Raw genomic sequence first — 21,109 nt, 5'->3', positions numbered from 1 at the left:
GAATAAGTGAATGGGGATTTATTTCAAGTGATCTTTAAAGACACCAGGAACAAAATCTATTAAGGGAACCATGCGTGAAAAGATACTGAAGTTGTCAAGCAGCCCTGTCCTGAAGCAAAAACATGTTGAGACCTTCTGTAATTCTGCATTCTTTAAAGTATTTGAAATACTCTGCTCTCTAAGTTGGAGAACAAAGCTTTGTATTGTTCACTCTTTTTTTAGCTCAGTTCTGCAGCTCTGCAACATTAAAATGTTTTCAAGCTTTTCACACTCACCAGTTGCAGAATTGGGTCACACAGTAATTTGCTGTATAGTGCCTTAACTCTCAGTGCTGTTACACACTATTGAGGGAAGCAGTGAAAATGGTGGTAAAGTGGCCAGAAAGCCAGCGCTCCTTCCCTGCAAGCAGTTTCATAATTTCTGACAAAAATGTTGACTGTGCCTGATAACTCACATGTATATTGTGAATATTACTGTCTTCCCCTTCACCAGTGTAGAAATGGATAAAGAGAGATCTTCTTTCAGCAATTACTGGTGTCACTGAACGTGAATATTTACTCACAAAACAAAAAGAGACACCAAAAAAATATTTATGCCAAGCAGGGTGATGTAGCTTGGTGTAAAGCAAAATATTATGATGTGCTTTCATGCCTGTCAGTTGCAAAGGATAACTTTAAAAATACACCAAGAGAGAAGTGTTTCTTGCTTTGTTCAAGATCAAACGTGCAGGAGGAAATGCACTGGGTACCTTAGTGAAAATGCCACTAGGGAAATGCTTTTTGCCATCACTTGAACAATTCTCCCAGCTCCCCAGCAAGCTGCAAGGAGCCTACAAGAGCAAGGGGCAGTCTGGAGGAATGGATTTCACCTCTTGCATTGCCTTTGACTTCATACAGGACTAGTGGAATATCATATCCATGCATGCAGTCTCTCTGAAGTGTGCACTTCTAGGAAAAGGTTAATGTGAAAGATTTGGTCTTAGACCAAAGATTTGGTCTTACACTTTTGGTCAGCACCAGAAGTCCATTTGTCTTTCCAGATCATACATATTACTTGCCTACTTTGACTACAAATTAGGAACTTCTAAATGCATGGCATCATATTCAGCTAAATGCCTTTCCCCGTAAGAGTTAAGTAAAATCATCTTTGTACCTGATAATACCTCAATGAACTCTAGTGAAAGACTCCTGGCCAAGGATTGAAAGCATGCTGTATTAATTAATAAATATGTCTAAGCTCAGCAGAGGGAAGTTTTTTGTTTCTACTGCTGTGTGGGAAGCATGGTACCATCTGACAAAAGTATATGAAGATAAGGAAGTTTTAGGAGAGAAGGAAGTTAAAACTCTGAGACAGAAGTTTTCTGATACTGTACTTCATTACCTGTCAGAAGTATAGTACTTGTGCACATGAGATAAGTAAATCTCAGCCTTAGAAGCTTATCTTTAAAGGTCACTGGATTATTAGGACCATCAGTGTTAATACAGACAAGCACTTGCCTAACATTAATCCATATTTTACCAAATGTTCTCAAAGAATACTTTGATGGCCTGTATTTTCTTCAAGACCCAGGCTTAGGAATACAGACTGAGCCCAGTCACACACTGTGCCTTGTATTGGGCTGTGAAAAGGCTGAGAGCAGCCAGGGTGTGTGAGATAAATGCTGATTACAGCAAGTACTGTGACTGCCTCACAGGCTGTGAGCACACAGAAAACACCAAACCACTGCCCCCAGCAGAGCAGCTTTGTGCTGATGATAGGGATTTGAAAGGTGCTGTGGACCAGTCTGCCTAATGCCCCCGTGCAGAAAAGAGCTTCTCTGCAATTTCTGTGCTCAAATGATCTCTTCACAGGGGGAATCAGACCTGCCCAAGATCGCTGAATTTGACTGAATTTGCTAGCTTCACAAAAGGATTGATAGAGATAAAGTAAACAGAGGCTTTGTCCTTTCTTTGGCACACAAGCTACTTAGAAATCTCTTAGGAAAGGAGTGAGGTTTCTCCTAAATTGTAGGAGAGGATGTCATTTGGAGACAGAGCGGGACTTAAGACAGGATTGGAGTTTTATAGTATTTGGAGAGCATACTGAGGAACAGAAAGTAAAATGGCTGTGGCATGAAAGAACCAAAAGATTTTAGCTTTTGTAGGTAAGCCAGGTGAGCCTCCAGGGAGTAGCTAACCTCCTGATCTTGTTATCATGCAGCATGAATATAAGAAATGAAAGAAAATTTTTCCTGCAGGGAAGATTACAGCACAAGCAGAGCTGTCATTAAAAGAAATGTAAATTTAAAAGCAGACCCCACCCATTTTTCCAAATAACCATCTAAGGGAAAACTATGCTTCCAAGAATATAGCATAGGTGCAAGGAAACAATCCACTCCTAAAGACATTTTCTAATGTGCACAAATTCATCCACACCCAGAATACCACTGAGAGAATCCTGAGCACAGGGAGACAGTGCCTGTGGGTAAAGGTAGGGTTTTTGTTGGAAAATTTACAGTGAGAGCTGTATCTCAGATTCTCTTCTGACAACTCTTAAGTATCTGCCTGTAATTCCAAATGTATCTGTTCTTTTTTAAAGTATATCCTGTCCTTGTGCCATTCCTTGCATTTGTGCCCTTCTGTCTTAACCTGCTCTGCTTACCAGTGCCCTTTGGACTGCTTGTCTGATTTCCTGTAAGCCTTACCTATCCTTCAGAAAAGTGCATTCTCCCTTTTGTCCCCTGATTCAGGGGCCGAGGAGCTGATCCCAGAAGAAGGAATGGGCTGCCTCTGGCTGGCTTTTGTTTTGATTTTACTATTGCTCACAATACCTGAAATGAAATTCAAAGTGCAAGGAGATACAAAAGAAACATTTTTGTTGTTGTTGTTGCGAGCTGATGAAAGGAACATTCACTAATACTCTGCCAGTGTGTGGAGGAGGAGGTCTGTGAAACTTAGAGCAGCAGGCTGGAGGGACAATGAATGTCTTTGTAGTCAAAAGCAGAAATACGTGTTATTTTCCAAGGGAAGAATACTTTAAAAAGAATTGTTGTCTATTGGAATAGAACATAATGGAACCTGATAAATTCTTCAGGATTATATTTGAACTTTGTTTTGGAGATTGTGAATAGACAAGGTTTTTAGCATTACTTAATGATTTGTTTAGTGACTAATGTCTGGACAGTAGCAGACAACCAGTGTTAGCAGCTTTCCCTGTTATGAGAAATTTTGCTGTCAAGTGTTAGAGAAACTTGGTAATGGGCATCTCCTGTCTTCCAGCAGATTTTCTGTAAACTCTCTGCACCTCCCATCTATCCCTTTTGTGAGTTTGCTTGCCCTTAGCTTTTGCTGCTTTGGTAACAGAGGTGATTGTGGCAGATGGACAATGCAGAGCTGTGGAAAACTGCACTTCTTGGCTGGACATTAGACTGACCATGTAGAGGTTTTATTTCATTCACATATGGATAACTGTGCCCCCTTTTTGCCCTGTTTCCATGTCCCTGGATCAGAGCTGGTGAACAATTACCAGTCCCTTCTGCTACTCTTCAGATTATCAGTGCCAGGCAGGCTCTTCACTCATTAACATCAGGGGGTATGAGATCAGGTCTTCAAAGTGCAGAGGAGTCCTTTTCCCTCTCTGATTTTATTGTGGATATTGCAGGTTTGTTGTGGAATCTGTCCTCCAATGACCAGCTGAAGCACCTGTTGGTTAGAGAAGCCCTGCAGACGCTGACTGAAGCTGTCCTCATCCCCTACTCAGGCTGGCCAGACAGAGATTACCCAAAATCAAGTGTTCTACCTGACCCTGATATCTTCTACAATGCGACAGGATGCCTGAGGTGAGCACTCTGTTGACAACTACCCAAAGCAATAGTGATGACAAAACAGGTCTTCACAATTATTTTTGGTTAAATACACAGAGCCACAATCACAAATAGATGACTTAGAAAAGGGGCATGGTACCTACAAGCACATCAAAGTGTTCTGTTTCCAGCTGCTACCAAAGATGCTTGTTTGAACATATAATCTCTGCCTAAACTGATTAGAAAGTGATCCAGTTTAAATTAGGGAAAAGGCACTTTTTATACCAGAGTAAGCTCTGTCCAGCCTTTTGTACAAGTTCAAGCAAGTTGCAGCCTGGAGGAGGAGGAGGAATAGATTTATAGTTGTTTATTTAGTATTGCAATCTGCTAATAGACTCTCGGACACAGTAGCAGTTACTACAGACAAACACCAAAGGCCTCAGTGAGCACACCCCTAAATGGCTGAAGTATAAAAATCACATCTCCAATAAAAGCACCTTTAACAGTCTATAAAATGGGGCCCTGTGTGAGTTCAAAGTCATTGCACATTAAGTTTACACATTTAAAAATGCGCAAAAGGACATAATTTGAACTGACTAAACAGTAATGTATGACTGCAAAGGCAGAGATTTAAACCCCTTCCAGTCGAGTACAAGGAATTAAGTCTGGGATTTGGAGGCTGGAAAGCTGCTTGTTTTGCCTGCTCTGCTGACATGTCCTGTGGCAGAGTAGTTGTATGTGTATGGCATTGATTTTTCCTGTGCAAACAGCTCTGTATCTGACTTGTGTGGTTTCAGAAGACAAATGAATTGTAAGCTAAAATACTCAACAATAATACACCTTTTTCTGCAGCAACTCTTATCAGCCTACTAACTACTAATTAACTTCATCTCTAAGTAATCAGTAACTTGTTTACTCTCATGACTCAAAAACATATACAAAGAAACATTAACCACCCATAATAAAACCTCTCTAGCTAATGCTTAATGCTGTTGTTTAGGAAGTGCAGGAGGTTGTCTTTGCTTCATATTAATTAGCCCAAGCTGCATTTGTGCAGAAACCAGTCTGGTGCTCCTCTCTTGGTGTTTGGACTCTGGAGCTGTCTCTTCCCTGTGAGGCAGCCAAGGGGGGCTCAGATCACTCTCAAGTTTAGCCTGGTGTTGCTCTTCCTGAGCTTGTTTCACAATTTGTTATGTGACGAATAAGGTATAACATTACCTGAGTTCTTTCAAATGAAAGTAGATTCCTGGGTTAACCTTACTCTGGACACAAAGTCAGTGCTTGGGGCTTCTCCAGAGTCCCTGTGAGCTCTCCAGCCTTAATTAAAATCTCTAAAATTGTCCTTATGTAGGTGCTTAAGGATACATTACCTGATTTAAAAATATGATGTCCACCTTCTAGTCCTTCCGATTTTTAAGAGTTTAGACACTGAAAATTAGAAATAGAAAAAGAAGGGCTTGCAAACTCCCAGGTAAAGATGATCTGCAGGATTGCCACATACTTTCTAGCACTGAATAGTTTTTAATGAGGCTTACCTATTTTCACAGGCTAAATAGCTGAGATTTTTAAGATTAATCAGTTTGCATCTCTTCTCTGGAAATTGACTCACCTCCCAGCTTAGGTCACTAGAGGTATTCCTTCCTTATGTATTAATAACATAAAATCTCCATCAATAAAAAGCACACCACAAAGTAACAAAAGTGTGCACTGAGGGAATAATGTTACTTGTGAATATGTTTAAAGAGTCTGCTTATTTGCCAGAATATAAATCTGTAATTAGTCTTCCCTTTTGTGATGCTAACATTTTTGTTGGGCATGTTGATAAAGTCTATAGCCTGCAGCTTCTATTAGAGGGTAAAAATAGTACTTTGAAGTGCAATACATTATGCATAGTACTGTACTTAGTTACAGGAGAATGCCAGAACTTCTTCTGAATTTTTTCAATTTTTTTCAAAATTTTCCATACAACTGTTGACTGAAAGGGACAAGCACAGCCCAAACCCAACACAAGCATTTGGTGGGGCATGTGCACTGCAGCACACCATTACCAGATTATAAATTGAAGCTTCCTTCATCCTCTTTGAGAAAACAGCAGCAGGAGAAGTGAATCCACATCTAGCAGATAATATTGCAGGTACTTCCAAGCACTGGAGTGAGTGCTTGGACCAGACCAGTCCCCATTTACTGCCAGAAGTATTGTGGGGTCCTGAACCTCGGTGCCTGTGTCAGTGCATGCAGTCACTGGTAAGTCTGACGTTAAAGGATTTGTTAATCCCATTCTCTGGGTCTGTATTTTTGTCTTAAAACCCTGTGAGAAGCAAAGCTTTAGAGAAACCACAGGTCACAAACTTTATGTAATAAAAAGAAGCTGTGGACACCATGGAATTCTGCATTAGCAGTTAAAATTAGTAATAGTGTTGTTTATCTGTGAAATACAATAAAAAGCACTCTGCCTGGACCCACAGAGTAGGCCAAATCAACAGACTTCACTGGTTGCCTGACAATAAGCTGAACAAGTAAAATTGGTGTATTAAACTATCTAGGGGAGTGTTACAGGCATTTGTACACAAGTCCTGTAGGATTTTAAAGGTAAAGTCACTTCTTCTTGGCCTGAAAGTCCTACACATAAAATTTCTATTTCCAATACAGAGGATAAAAATCTTTGAACAATTCCCCCCTACTCCTCTGAGTCTGAAGGGATAAGATCCCAGCAGCATGTACAATGCATGGTTTGAATATTACTTATATACGTAAGTGAACCTCTGGCATGACTTTTCCTCTGACAGGAAGGCTGTTTGTATCACACCTTGAAAGCTGATAACAAACTGGTTCCATTTGCTGAACTTCCCCAGATTTATACACAGTTATCACATTTTCCCCTGCAAAACATTTAATTTAAGTGCTGAAGCTGCTGCAATTCACTACAGAGCTTTCCCTTTTAGCTGCCCTGTAACTGGAGCCCCCTGTGCTCCTATGTATTCTAGTTTTCCAAAACTTTCTGGACAGCTATTTCTAGATATAGTCAGCTATAGATACAGAAATTTCTAGGGTAGTCAGCTAACCTCCCTCTGCTTACCCAGCAAAATAAAAGTCATCCTTCCTTTTTCATTACTATTTTTCACAGTTTGTCTGTCCCAGCTCCTGTCCGAGCTTCTTGTGAATTACGCAGTGACCCACAAGGACAGGGGAAAGCTGCATTTGGAGGAAATTGTATCATTGCACTTCAGCCCAGGAGGCTGCATAAACATCTGCTTCCATTTACTCTGGAGAGAAGTGAAGCCAAAGCTCTCCCCGTGTGTTGAAAACCTTGGACTCGTAATGGCAGCTTCTAAGGGAGAATGTAAAACAAATGACTGGTGATAATAAGTCTTTGAACCAAGGCCTCTTGCATAGCGTTGCCATTCCTTTAAGTTTATTTCCATTCATTCTTATCTCCTCTTGCCTCCTCTCCAGTTTATCTGCTCCCCCAAATCCTGAAAGGAATTTTACTACTTCCAACAAGCAGCTTGAAACCTGGCACATCTAGTTACTAAGTAGATCCCAGACACCTTTCCCTCCTTGGTGAATGTTTGAACTGTGCAAGGCATGAAGGGAATAGAATTTCCCAAAATGTTGTCTGGTAATTGAATTAAATTCACATTACTAGTTTAAGCAGAATGAGTCCCAGGAGCAAAATCCTTCTTCTTATCAGTTATGTGGGCCACTGATGGCAGTTCAAGAACCTTTTCCAACAGTCAGTGTATGACTCAGTGTTGGCTTAGAGGGAGTATCCCTTTCATTTGGTGCCGTTTATCAGCTAACTGAACATTTATTATCATCATTCTGTTTCTTCCAAAGGCACGCTTGGTTTTACTGTGTCAAATTTCTTTGTATTTGCCTCACAACTCTGGATCAAAATAATATTTCCCAGCAGGAAATGAGCTGATCCTCGCCACATGGCACAGGACTGTGGGCAAAGAGCTATTTTGATTACAGGGGTAGTTGCACCATGCATGTGTGCAGGAGGGGACAGAAGCAGCAAATGCAAGATGAGACAGATGAGGTGTGTAGGCAGATAGGGTGCATCCACATCAGCAAAAGGCACAGTTTGAGCATGTCACCAGCATTAGCACAGCTAAGTGTGCCAGAAGTCAGGGAGTTTTCATGGGTGGGTGCTGCCAAATTGTAAGTTCTGGGTCATTTAGAGGAGAGAATCCCCACAAGCAGCAATCTCCCTAAGGCTGCGCTCTCCTCACGTTGCAAGGACTGAGTATTCCAGGGCCTCCTGGAACTCCACTACAGTAACATCCAACTGGTGAGCTCAGAGACTGGCATTTCAGTTGTCAGGAACCTCAAATCTCAGGAATCCAAGATGAAGTCAGTTGTGAAATTCTCTAAGCAAAATGTCTCAATTGATTTAAAAAAATATATATTTACATTTCTGTGACACTTCTCAGAATTTTATTTTTTTTTTACCAATCCAATAATATTTTTATCTCCTGGAATTTCTCAAGCTTCAATCAGCAGACAAATTTAAGCTGTTAGCTGAGGTTTTGCCTGAAAAGCTCTTCTGTGACCCTGTTTTGAGGAAGGTGGGTACAGCAGTGTTTGGATGAGTGGGAAAGCAGGAGCTCTTCCCTTCCCAGTCCATGTTGTCAGGCTAAGGAAACAGGGAAGGGTGGGGAAAGGAGAAACCATGTGTGTACAGGTGTGCCCATGGACACTTTCTGGTGTCTGTCTCTGGCTGACCATCAACTTCTTAATCAAACAGAGCCCAGTAATTAATTTCCCTTGCAGAACAGGACAGTGCCCCTGATTCAGTGCCCCTCTTCTCTGCCTCCTGAGCTGTAAAAGCTCTTTACTCTCTACATGCAGACAGCAAGGCCAGGGCACAGCCTCTCCTTGCACAAGCATTCAAGCAGGATCAATTGTAAAAACTTGTGGGGATTTTAGAATATGTACTGGGACAAAACAAAACACTGCATCAGCTGAAGTGTCTTTGGTGAGGGAAATTCCACACTTATCTTTGACAGTATTTTTAGTCTGTGTGCCCCAGAAACTATTTTTGCTATGCAGCAGGAGGGCTGTAATGTGTGCACTTCTGACAGCATAAACACAGGAAAAGGTGGCATGCCTTGAATGTGACATATATAGGTAAAATCAAATTCCAAAGGGATTTCTATAGTAGGCCATGCTGTGGGATCTGAATATTGAGTCTGTGATATGTAATTCCATGAGAGAGTAAATGAACCCATAAATAGAGACATTGTTAACATCATGACCTAAAGTAAAATTGTAATTACAGTGCCTAATATTTAACCTGAATATGTACTTCCCAGAGGAAAAAAAATAGTGGAAGTGAAATGACAGTGTATAAAATGCTACATTCATTTTGAAGTCATTAGCCACCAGAAAGTTTAAACCTTACTGTCTTTGTCATTAATAAAATTGTAAACATTGTAATTTTTAGTGGACAAAGTAAGCATGCAAAATAAGCAACCTGAAACTATCTAAAGGAACATGTTCCTCTGTGCTTTGATGGATGCTAAGATTGGGTTATATTTAATGTTATTTTAAACAAAGAAGCTTGAATGTGCAATATTGTGTCCAGCAGAACTGCAGGAGTAAAAAAAATAAGGCCTGGATTATAATTCCAGTATTCCACAATTCAAACCTTGTTGAGTTGTAAAAATAATTATACCCCAAAATCGTGTTGTTTCTTCCATGGAAATCAGTGGCTTGTTTAGAGCCAAGCAGCTTCAAGCAGCAAGTGTGTGTTTGGTTTTTCAAGAGGTTTTAAATCAGTTTTGCAATGCATTTGTAAGTTGTACTTGGTTTACTACAAAGCACAGCAAACATTACTTGAAAGCCAGGCAAAGAGGGGGTCCTTGCATGTGAATGTAGAGGTGCTGCTAAGACTCTCAGATCATGGGACTTCTGATGGGTCATCTTGGATCAAGGACCAGCTCAGCATAAGTAAATTAATTTCAAAGGACATCTGTGTGCATGGAAGTTTTTACAGGTATCTCTCCTCTGATATTTCCACCATCCTAAATATGAAAATTATAACTGAAAATGGAACAGCGAAAAAAAAAAGTCCAAGGGTTTGGTTTTTTTTAAACTGCTTGAAAGGATTAACTCAACTTTGAGATGAAAGTTTCAGTCAGGTCTTACCTTATCCATAGAAACACAAGTGGTTTGTTTCCCTGGAGTATTTGGTTTTGTCTGGGAGTGAAAGTTTTATCTAGAAGAGGCTCAGATTGTCTTACAACTCTGAAGAAAAGAAGCAGCCAACCTGAACTTTATTATCTTTAAGATTTAGATGGAAAAGTTTATCAGAGGAGCACAAGAAAATACCTCTGACTAAATCTTTTCTCACAAAAATATTCTTTCCTGCACAGAAACATGAGCTCTGCCGGCCCAGAAGGAAGGAAGAAGATGAGAGAATGTGAGGGCTTGATTGATTCTCTTGTGTATTATATCCAAGGAGCTATTGCAGACCATGAGCCCAATGACAAGGTACTCTTTGAGATGTTTTCCTGGGGGAAATTGCCAAGTGAACATTTTTCTGTTGTTGTTTGGAAACTAATGTTCAGAAACAGCTCTGATGTAATTGCAAAACTTATTTCCAGGGCTTTTAAAACTGCCACCAAAGGTGGAAGTCCAGTAAGAAGCTTTTTGAAGTATTTTTATCCTGCAGTCTAAAAGATTAGTATAATTTAGCACTGGGAAAACATTTTCAGAAACACTAGAGAGAAAGGTAGAAACTTCTGCCTTTCTTTTAAAAAAAAGTGAGATAAAATCACAGCTTTCAGAAATGCTGACACACAAACAAGTCAGATGTTGCCTTTTTGGTTGTCTCAGGAGTCTAGCTAGCTAGAAGCTTAAAAAATGAATCTGGTTACTCTCCTATGTATTTAATGCTACATATCCCTCAGGAAATAAAGAACCTAAATCCCTTTGGGTGGCAGTGTGATTAAGGAACTGGCATCATTTAGAATAAAACTAATTTTCCTAGGTTTTTTTTTTTTAGGAAAAAAAAAAAAAAAAAAAAAAAGTTGTACTTTTTTTCATTGCTGCCTAAGCCAGTAGCTACAAGGACGTGGACACCTCCAGATGCCAGTTTCTGTCACTCTTCCTCCCACCACTGAGTGCAGGTGAACCCTGAACACAGACTCTTGGAGCAAAGGCTTGTCTTTCAGCTGGGTGAAGTTGGGTGAGAAGAGCAGCTGTCACTTACATTAGCTGCAGCCTCCTGTGAGGCACTTCTGGTGGGCCTGCAATAACTTGTGCTGTGCAGTGGTAATTACTGCACATTTATAGCTCTATTCTAGGATTAGTTACTTGAGCTTCCCCATCTCCCTGTATCCTGTGCCATTAGCTTCAGGGAGAATCCAGCACATCACACGTGTGCCAGTAGCTCCATGCTGCCTTTTGTCTTAGAACCACTCTCATTCCTCTTTTCAGAAGAGAAGGAACTGGTAATAAAGCTATTTGCCACTAGACTCATCACTCAGAAACTGTGTAGACCTGACCATAGCCACGTTCAGGAAGGAATGTCTTCTTTTGAGAAGAATTCCAGCACAGAAAAGTGCTTCCTCCTTGGGGAAAATAAAAAGCTTTTCTTTTGCTGGTGTTCTGGTGAGGTGTGTACATGATCATCTTTACTCCTAAGCTCTTAAACATTTCTTGGCACACTTCTAGCCTGTGTCAAGCAGCACTCGCCCAAACAATGCCCAGTGCAGGAATTACAATGTCCCAGGACGGTTTCCAACAGGCACGCACCCCGTGTGCCAGCTGGCCTCTCTGCTCAGGAACATCCCAGGGCATGTTTCATTTATCAGTGCAAAGGCAGTCTGGTGGGTCACTGGCATGAAGCCTGGCTCTTCTGTGAGGCATTAGAAACTCTGCAGTCACTTACTGAAGATCCAAAAATGAAATCTCTTCCCGTGTCTATACGTGTCCCTTCAACACATGCAAAAGCTTTCAATTTCTATTCTTCTGTTATTTTAGGCCACAGAGAACTGTGTGTGCATTCTTCACAATCTTTCCTACCAGCTAGAGATAGAGCTTCCTGAGAGTTATGCCCAGAGCATATATATGCAAAGAAGAAATATTTCTAACAATGATAAAACACCAGGCTGTTTTGGAACACGGAGCAGAAAAGTAAAAGAGGTAATGTACGTGATTGGTTACATCTCATTTGGTTAATAACTTGTAGCAACCTCAGGAGAATAAGGCTGTGATCTAATTAACAGTCTGTTATTGATGTATCTGGTAGGGTGACTTCCTTGCCCCAAAAATGCAAATTTATTGATTGTCATTCTTGACACCAATTCTCTCGTTCAGCTGCTGCTGATGACAATGACACAGCAAATGTTTTATTAGTTGAGGAATACTCCACTGGATGGACTGGCCACTATCATTAAATACTGAAATTTTGCACATTGTTATTTGATCTCAGAACTTGACAGTCTCCAGATAACCTGGTCATAGAGAGTTACAAAACGGCTAGCTGAGCTTGTGAGGGTTTAAGCTATGGAGGTCACTGTTTCTGAAGGTTTGATCTGCTCACATGTTTAGAAGCAGCAGGACACCCCGCTACCTGAGGAAAAGAGCAATCCCAAAGGTGTTGAATCGCTCTGGCATTCTACACTGATCAGGATATACCTCTCCTTAATAGCAAAGAGTACCAGAAACTACACCCAGGAAGCATCCCTGGGAGCTCTTCAGAACCTCACAGCTGGCACTGGACCAGTAAGTCAACTTTTTTTCCTTTTCATTTAGTTCTTGATGTGAATACGTAGAGTTCAGGGCTGCAGTGCAGCTGCACTCAAATAACCACTGACAGGCAACTGGCTCTCTGACATGGTGAAGGAGAATGAAGAATATTGAAGGGAAAGTCAAAGACAGCAGTTCAGCTTTTCCTTGCCTGGCAATAAATGGGGTCTGCTTCTTTTCCCTCTGTGTACATCTCCATGTGTGGAGTTTGCTGGTTCATACACAGAGAGGGATGAGCAGATGTTCAAAGCACTAAAGAAGTTGTTTTGTGGAAGATAGTCCTGTGGAGAGAGGAGGGCTCTGACACAGCAGCAGATCACTTTTGTGTTGAAGAAACCAGTGATACTTGTCTGAGGAACTAGCCAAAGCGCATCTGGGAGAAAGGGTGCTTGAAACTTCTTTTCTATCACCTTCCTTTCCTGTTACAACTCATATGTAGCTCTGGCTTAAAACTATTTTAAATATGCCTAAACTGGTGCAGGGAACTGGCTGTGTGTGGTTTTTGTGAGTCTCTGCGTTCGTGGCAGTGACCCAGAGCTGCCTTTCTGCAGATGCCATTGGCAGTGGCCCGGACTGTTGTTCAGAAGGCAAACGGCCTCCCAGGCATCCGAGCCATGCTGCACGTCAGCCACCCCGCCGTGAAGAGGACAGCGGTCTCACTGCTCAGGAACCTGTCTCGAAACAGCTCCCTGCAGAACGACATCGGTGAGCAAACACTCACAGCCTGCTCTGCTCTCTTCACATTAAAGTTTCCTGCTTTGATAAAAAAATAAATGCACAAAAAAACAGAGTTTTGGCTAAACAAAGTTTTCATTCTATTGGGTATTCCTCTTCAGATACTTCCATTGGTGTTACTTTCAAAAATACATAATTGAAGTAAAGTCCACACAGATTTGGAGAGGGAGTTTTTCTTTTGCTTAAAATAGGGTATAGGAAGGTGAGTGCTGAGCTCTCCGCTGCCACAGCTGTGTAATGCTTTGCAAGAACTCACAAAACATCACTAATTCTTCTAGCAAAGATCAGACTCTCTTTTATTATACACAAAGTTTAGGAAGTTTGCAGCCCACTCAGTTTTCCTGCATAGTTTTTTTGAGAAGGGAGGCTAAGATGCTATAGAAAAAATAGTTCATTCTTTTTAAATTATCTCATTTCTAAATAAAAGCCATTTCTATTCTGAGAATTCTCATTTCAATTTATTGTGTATTTTAGACTTTTCCCTACTGATAGGATAAAATGTATTCATATAATTTGTTGTCCTTTTTGTGTTCCCACCAAGGGAGAAAGGGGAAATTCCAGATGTACAGATGGCTCGTGGGGCAGATTACCCTCCAGAATTCTGAGAACAGTCTCCTGGGTCTTGTTTGATCCTTAGAGAACATTCCCTGTTAATGAAAATACTATAACATGTTGTTGGGCTGACTTCCAAGGGATAATCCATATGGTGTTAACAATTACAGGTGGGGAATCCCTCTGAAAGAGAAGAAATTAAACTGATAAGAAGTTTAGGTTTCATCAGGAAAAAATAATTTATGATAGTGTGGGAAAGACAGAATGGCACAAAGCTTTGGGGGCAGGTGTCTCATCTTGCACATTCACAGTTGTTTCCTTGCTTTTCCATAATAGAGAGGACTGGGGGAATTTCAGGCGAGTCTTTTCTCTGTCAAAAGATGTTCTTTTTGATTGCCTGAAAGCATCTGTGAATTCAGGTCAAATTCAAGAAAAAAAAAGCCCTTTGGCCAAAGGAAAACGTTTGAGAGGGCACACTTCTTTCTAGATTATCAGGGTCTAAATTTATCTAGCAAAATGAACCTACATTTATCCAAATTTACCAAGCAAAGTGAACTTCCATATCAAACGGAGATAAATTTAACATAAAACATCTCTAAAAGGGAAGTGGCAGCCTGCAGCTGGCACATGGCTGATGAGTTCAGTCCAGCACATGAGGTATTAATGGGTTGTGCATGAGGCAAGTTACAGGCTGTCCAGTGCAGTGTGGGTGCAGCTTAACCTGAATTGTGGGGATGTAATGCAGGTAGGAATTGTGGGGATGTAATGCAGGTGAGTGTGTGGTGGGAGCACACAGCTCCCTGATGAGGGACAATGCAAGGAATGAGGTAAATCTGCACCTGGTACTAATGGAATTGCTTGTGTCTCTTGCAGCCAGAGAAGTTCTGCCTGATTTGGTGTCCATCCTGCCCGAGTGTGTGCCAGGGTGTGACGTTGCCTGTGAAACCACAGCGTCCATCTGCTACACCCTGTTCAACCTGACCCAGAGCAGCTCGCACAACGCCCGGCTGCTCCTCAGCGCCCATGGCCTGCCCAAGGTCATTGCCATCAGCATGAATGACAGGTGAGAGGCTCCACAAGGCTCACTCTTTCCCCAGGAAAAAAAAGAAATGCAGCCTCTGCCACTCAGGGAGGAAAAAAACTGCTTTATCTCAAGGTACAAGACAGCCCAAATGAGTGATGTGGATAGAATTGCACTGATTGGGAAATAAAGATCTCTGTAGCTCTCCCATCCATAGCTAAATTCACCAGGTTCCAGCATTTTAACCAACTCCTCAGAAGATAACTGAACAACATTATCTGTATTCTGATATATTTGTAGTGACTGATCATCAGATTTCATCTGTACCCAAAATGTGTTTCCTGTTCATTGTGACACAGCCCTGATAAGCGTTAGCAATAAAGTGCAGGGATACATTTTATAGAACTGACAGATCTGTACTTAAAAATAATATATTGGCAGTTTAGAGAACAGATTAAAAATTTAATTGTTCTTTAATATGTAAGCATATGCAGTCAATATTTACTCAGAAGATAACTAATGCTTTGTAAATATGAATAATTATTCCCTTTGCCTTGCTCTTTCTTTGCAAAATGAAAGATGAAATCAATCTTAGTAAAGGAGGCCTCATGAGGCCCTGAATAGGTTAAATCCTGGCTAACTAACCAGAGATTTTACCTACTGGAAAGATTCTTTCAAATGCTTCAAATGTTGTGCTGAGGGTATTTTCCTCAGCTGAAAATGCACACTATGATAGCTGCTCTAAGATGTAGGCTACAGAGCACTTGATTTCTCCCTAAATTTGAAGAATGAGTGAAGCAGGGAGGCATGTTTCATTTGTTTCAGTAATAAGGAAACACGCTACAGTACCTAAAAGGTGGCAAACCAGCACTTAGGAGTAAAGGGAGATAAAACAATTGCCATGAGGTTATGTTTTCTGAAATTTGTACATGCACTGTGATTATGATGTGGGAATTTAAACATGCTTTATCATTCTTTTTTTGCAAAATGGCAGCAATATGTTCAGCAAAGCCAGCAGGGCTGCTTCAGTCCTCCTCTACTCGCTGTGGTCACACACCGATCTCCACAGTGCTTACAAAAAGGTAAGCACAAAGGAAAATAATCTGTTCTTTCAGACCTAGAGCCCTTTCATTTGTCCTCTGGGCCCTTCAGCACTCCTGTACATTTAAGAATCAACCTATGATAGGATTCAAGTGGTCCCTGAATTTGGTTTTCTTATTTCCTTGTACATAAGTCTGTGTAAGTAATGCGTGGCCTTAATTTTTGCGCGTGTTCATGTTCTCTCCTTCTGTGGTTTTATATCTGCTGGCAAAGCTTATGAAAAGCGTTGCTGCTGCCTGCCAGAAGTGTCAGGTGGTGACAAGTGATGCAGAGTAGGAGACCATCCACGCTGGCTGAACCAGCCTGGCACAGGGGAACTACAGTGCCAGCAAAAACAAAGGCAGGGCGAGGCAGCTTCCTGCTTTAAAACCAGAGCAGTGTTGTTCTCCTTGTTTGCATGGCCTGGTAGCCCAGGTGTCACATAGGAAAAACACAAAACCTAGGGCCTGGGAGAGGTGTTGGCAAACATTTGCTGCCATAGTCAGATCAAACAAAAAATGACCAGCATGAGTCTGCCACAAACCACTTTGGTTTTTTTGAAGCTCTGTTCCTGCTTTTTCAACACACAGCTGAGTCAATTTCCACCTACCTACCTGTCTTCACCCTGCATTTCAAACTGTTTTCAACCCTTGTGTGCTTGCTGTTCAGAATTTGTCACTTCAAATTCCCTATAACCTAAAACTGCTCCAAGTTCTCAAGCAAGCTGCTAGCATTTATTATTCAGCTGCTTCTATTTGTAGATTTTTTTGGTTGAAATTTGCTCCAAAAAAGTTTCTTACCATAAACTTTTAAGAGTGTTGCATCACAATCAGCAGGTACTGCCCCACAAACCAGAAATCTGTGTTCAAGAATAAGGCTATTGTGTCATGTAAATTCTTAACTAGCGTTTGTTATCTCTGGTTTTTTACAACTGCATACCTGACTTTACCATACAGCAATATCCCTGATGGCATGAATTTTATTAATTTACTGGTAGTTTAGCAAAGCCTGTAAGACACCTTTGTCAGACTTGATTTTCAAAAATGCTGATTATTTGCTCTTCCTATGCAAATCAGGTCCCCTAGAGAGACCAGGTATAGCACTGAAAACTTGAGAGCCATCTAATGCCTAGACATTTTTGAAACTTTAGTCTAATGAAAATCACAGAAATCACTGGATCAAGCAGAATCGATAAAATCCTGAGTCATTTTGGCATTGCCTTGTGTTCTTTGTTCTGACAGGGTTGATCTCAGCTAGGTTAATCTCAGCTATTAGTCACCCAGAAGTCAGGAGTCTGTAGGGCTGAGCTAGAGGAGCAGGCTCCTGGTGCAGTGGGCAGAGAGAGTTCAGCAGTTCCAGTTATCCTCTCATCTCTCTGGGACTAAACAAGCACTGCCTGTCCTGGCTCTGTGACTGCACAGGACTCTGCCTAGACCCCTGCCATGGCTCCTTACTCAGCTTTTAGGCAGCTGGACCCAGCCTTCCCCTGCAGAACCAGCACTGAAGATAATGAATTGTTCTGTTTCTTCCATCCCAAAGGCTGACTTTAAGAAGGCGGATTTCATCAACAGCCGGACCACAAAAGCCTATAACTCCTTAAAGGATTGAGTCAGAGCACAACAGAGATCATCCAGCAGCTAATGTAACCATCTTCACAGGGCTGGTGTTGCCATCCCGAACCACAGAGGATCTCAGAAAAAAAGGGGCTGATTTTCTATAAAGACTTGAGTGGCCACAGTAGCTTTTTTGAGTTTTTAATCCAAATCACCTTGTTGTCACTGTATATATCGATCCAAGAATAACCAAAGATGGATTCTCCAGGATGTCTGAGGTGAAGTTTCACCCAGGTTTACCACTAGTCAGACCTCCAGATGACTGCCTTTGTTCTATACAGAGGAGTTTGAAATGCTAGTTGGCAGCAAATTCTTTCCAGACTGTTTTATACCAGAAGTTTTCTACAGTGGATAAGCATCGAGTGCACTGCTCAGGATTTAGTCATTTTTCACTCTTTTGTTTCTTCACACAGCTAAATAAGAATCTCCAGACTCTACGAGTATGCACAAGAAGTTGTTTCACTACCTTCATTATAAAAGCACCAATGAAGTTAAAATTACTATTTTTGTATTGCTTGTTTTCATGGGCTCACTGGTTCTTAACCCTCTTTCCTTTGACATTTCATCAGCAACAGTAGCAAAACTGATTTTACATAGATCTTACCATCCCTTGCTCCTCTCATCCTCCCTCACATGGCTGTTGCATTTTACAGCTGTGTCCAGAAAAGATTTTAACTGGAACCACTAGGTTTAAGGCACTATGTTTCACACAACTTAAGCTCATCATTCTTTTCTAGTTGGTGGCGAAATTATTTGTGGGTGGTACAGTGATTATTTTAAGAAAATTGCAATTTCAAAACAATTCTGTTGATAATCTGTATTTAATAAAGGGAGTGGAGCCTTGCCTTTATGTTGGAAGTAATAGATACACACAAGATGGTGGGCTCTGTCCTGAGTAAGGAATTCATCTGATCCTGCTTCATATTCTCTCGCTTGAAATGATCATCCTCTCTACAGCAATTACATGCAATGTGATAGCTTTAGGATAGCCTGCACATGTGGGAATAGGTAACAGGAGGGAAAGAAATTCCTGAGGACCTGAAGGCTCAGGTTTTCATGGCATGATGCTCAAGATGGTAAGAAGCAGTGAAAAAACACCATCCACTGCATTTAATAAGTCAGATTTTTCTCAAAAAAAAAAAATCAAATTCGCCATTAAACCAGTAGGAAATTCTTATATAAATATTGTGTTATCAGCAGATGTGATCTGGAATTATTCTTCTGAAGTCAGGGGATGTGAGCTACCTTGATGGCAATGGATGTATTGTCATGTGTCAGCACAAGCCCTGCTGCTCCAACAGAGCCCATCCTGAACCCTCACTGCTGAACAGCTCTTCTTGTGCAGAAGGAGCTGCAAAATCCTTGGAGTAGGGACCTCACAGGGGAGGTCACCAGGCCTCTTCATTTCAACACTCCTGGCTAAAGGTCTGGCTCCTACTACCAGAAATTTAGAACCAGCGGGTTGCACGGCTGCACCGTGCCCAAACATATTTCTGGATATCTGGGAGCTAAATTCTGCTGGTGGATGTGCACCGTTCTCTGAGGAGTCCCAGAAAGTCCCACCCCTGCACACAGAACAGAATGTGCCCTGGGGAGGGGAGCAAACACCACAGCTTTCCCCTCACTGGTGGTTTTCAGAGGAGCTCTTAGTCCTCCACATTTGCTTTGAATAACTCAAATCAAATGCACTCCAGTAGGAGGTTTTAAAAATACGATTATTTTTTGTAAGATGTCATATTCAAAATACTGCAGGTCCAAAAACAACACAGGGAAGGGGAACTTACAGCACCACATGTTGAGGGAATTGTTTTTATAACTTTTTCAAATATGATAGAAAACAGACAATTAAAATCCAACTTTCTCTTCTAACTTATTAACCCAAGTAACTCTGCTTGTGCCATGAAAGAATGAATACCAGGTAACCTGGAAAGGTTGTTTTTTTACTGCCCAATATGAGTAGTAGGCAAAATCAATGTAGAAAGAGGAAACCTGAATACAGAGTAGCATAGGAATGAAGAATTGCAGTCTAAAAGATGAAGAAGGGATCTTTTAGAAATTCTCATGTATTTAGTTTTATTAAACTCACATGCTATTTAAGAAACAAAACAAACTGTGCTGGGTACTTCAAATACATGTGTACCTCTCAGTAAGATGTCCTTAAAGAGGAAATGCAGAGTTTTTGAGTTGTTTCCATTGATGCAGTGATTTTAAAGGTCTTTTTCAACCAAAATCAATCTATGATAGTGCTCCTTTAAAACCTAAACTGTGTTCAAAAGTCACAAAGTACCTCAGACCTGGCGGCAACACCAGAAACACGAGACACGCCTTATTACAATTGATCTCCTACTTGTATGCAATCAAAAACATTTCAGCCAGACTCCAAAGAAAACAAAGCAGAGAAATAATAAAGTGCTCTCTCTAATGCAAAAAATCTGTCTTTGGTCTTTTTGTTATTAGTGAACCTACTTGTCTGTGATGCAGCAAATGTATTTTTAAGCCTTAGCCCTTCCTTCGAAAGGGCAGACTCATTTTAAAATTAAAACTAGGTATGGAGACTTAGACTTTTCTACAACAGGACAGTATTACTGAAGGCAAGCTGTGTAATGCTCCTGCTGCCATCACAGCCCTCCTGCAAATAACTTTATTTGTCCAGTTTTGCTGACCTGTCAAACCTCCCAGAATCTGCTGGTTTCACCTCTCTTTAATTGGTATTTTCCAGTAAACTTCACCATGGGCCACTGGAGATCTCAAAAATAATTAGAATCATCCTCCCCATAGTCTTGGACCTGGGAAATAGAACATTCCCCCTTGCTCTGTTCCTGAGAGGAGATTGGAAACTTTGAATTTAAACATGCTGAGCAGTGCCCAAAGAGTTTTTGGCTGAACGAGGAACTCATCCCAGGTCCTCTTGTCTTGTGTCTTAACCACAACCCAGTACAACTGTCTTCCACTGAATTGTTTTAGTAGAAACTCTTAAATAATACAGATAATTTTGTAGTAGATTTTAGACACTGCCAGAGAATTAGTCATTCCTTTCCTCATTTCATCCTCCTACCTTATTTTCTACTATCACTGCTCCTAAACATTAGTTATTTTTCTTCTCCCTCCTTTCCTAAATAGGATTAAACAATGTAAAATATTGCATTATATTGTGCATGGACACAGGGTTTGCGTTATTTGTCTTTTCTGTGGGGTTTTTCATTTGAGAAAGAACGTGCTGTCGATTAAGAGAGGTTCAACCTCCCTTTCTGGGCCCATAAAAGAACTTCAGGTGAAATGAGCTGCCACCATCATCTTGGCCCCACACAAGACCCCAGCCCTTCCCTGGCAGTCCATGCTCCAAAGGAAAGCTCCATGGAAGCTGGGGGCAGTCAGGCTGCCTGTTTGGTATTTTATTTGTCACCATGCTTAGCCCATAGGTTCCAGCCTGACAGAAGCATCAACATTTTCTTTTCTTTAGTTTTTGGGGCCAAAAAGCCCAACAGTGTCACTTCACAGCCCCCTTGGGGGATGCTTCCTGAGCTAGCCTGATGAGCAGTCACACAGTGAATCATGCACAAACTATGC

The 21,109-nt window shown here is 41.1% G+C and overlaps 1 protein-coding gene across 1 annotated transcript in view; it reads left to right on the top strand.

Moving 5' to 3' along the window:
* The window catches only part of PKP2 (plakophilin 2), a 39,113-nt gene extending 19,148 nt beyond the window's left edge, over positions 1-19,965 (top strand). Inside the window, exons 6-13 of the mRNA XM_015629333.2 lie at positions 3,640-3,817; positions 10,162-10,279; positions 11,774-11,935; positions 12,344-12,517; positions 13,093-13,246; positions 14,702-14,891; positions 15,844-15,931; positions 17,469-19,965. Coding sequence (XP_015484819.1) covers positions 3,640-3,817; positions 10,162-10,279; positions 11,774-11,935; positions 12,344-12,517; positions 13,093-13,246; positions 14,702-14,891; positions 15,844-15,931; positions 17,469-17,537 — 1,133 coding nt within the window. The 3' untranslated portion in view covers positions 17,538-19,965. The remainder of the gene's footprint in view (positions 1-3,639; positions 3,818-10,161; positions 10,280-11,773; positions 11,936-12,343; positions 12,518-13,092; positions 13,247-14,701; positions 14,892-15,843; positions 15,932-17,468) is intronic.
* Positions 19,966-21,109: the final 1,144 nt, after the last annotated feature.

Source organism: Parus major, chromosome 1A (genome assembly GCF_001522545.3).
Source record: "Parus major isolate Abel chromosome 1A, Parus_major1.1, whole genome shotgun sequence".
NCBI lineage: Eukaryota > Metazoa > Chordata > Aves > Passeriformes > Paridae > Parus > Parus major.
The sequence above is the reverse complement of the archived record's forward strand: the minus strand, read 5'-3'. Positions and strand labels throughout refer to the sequence as shown.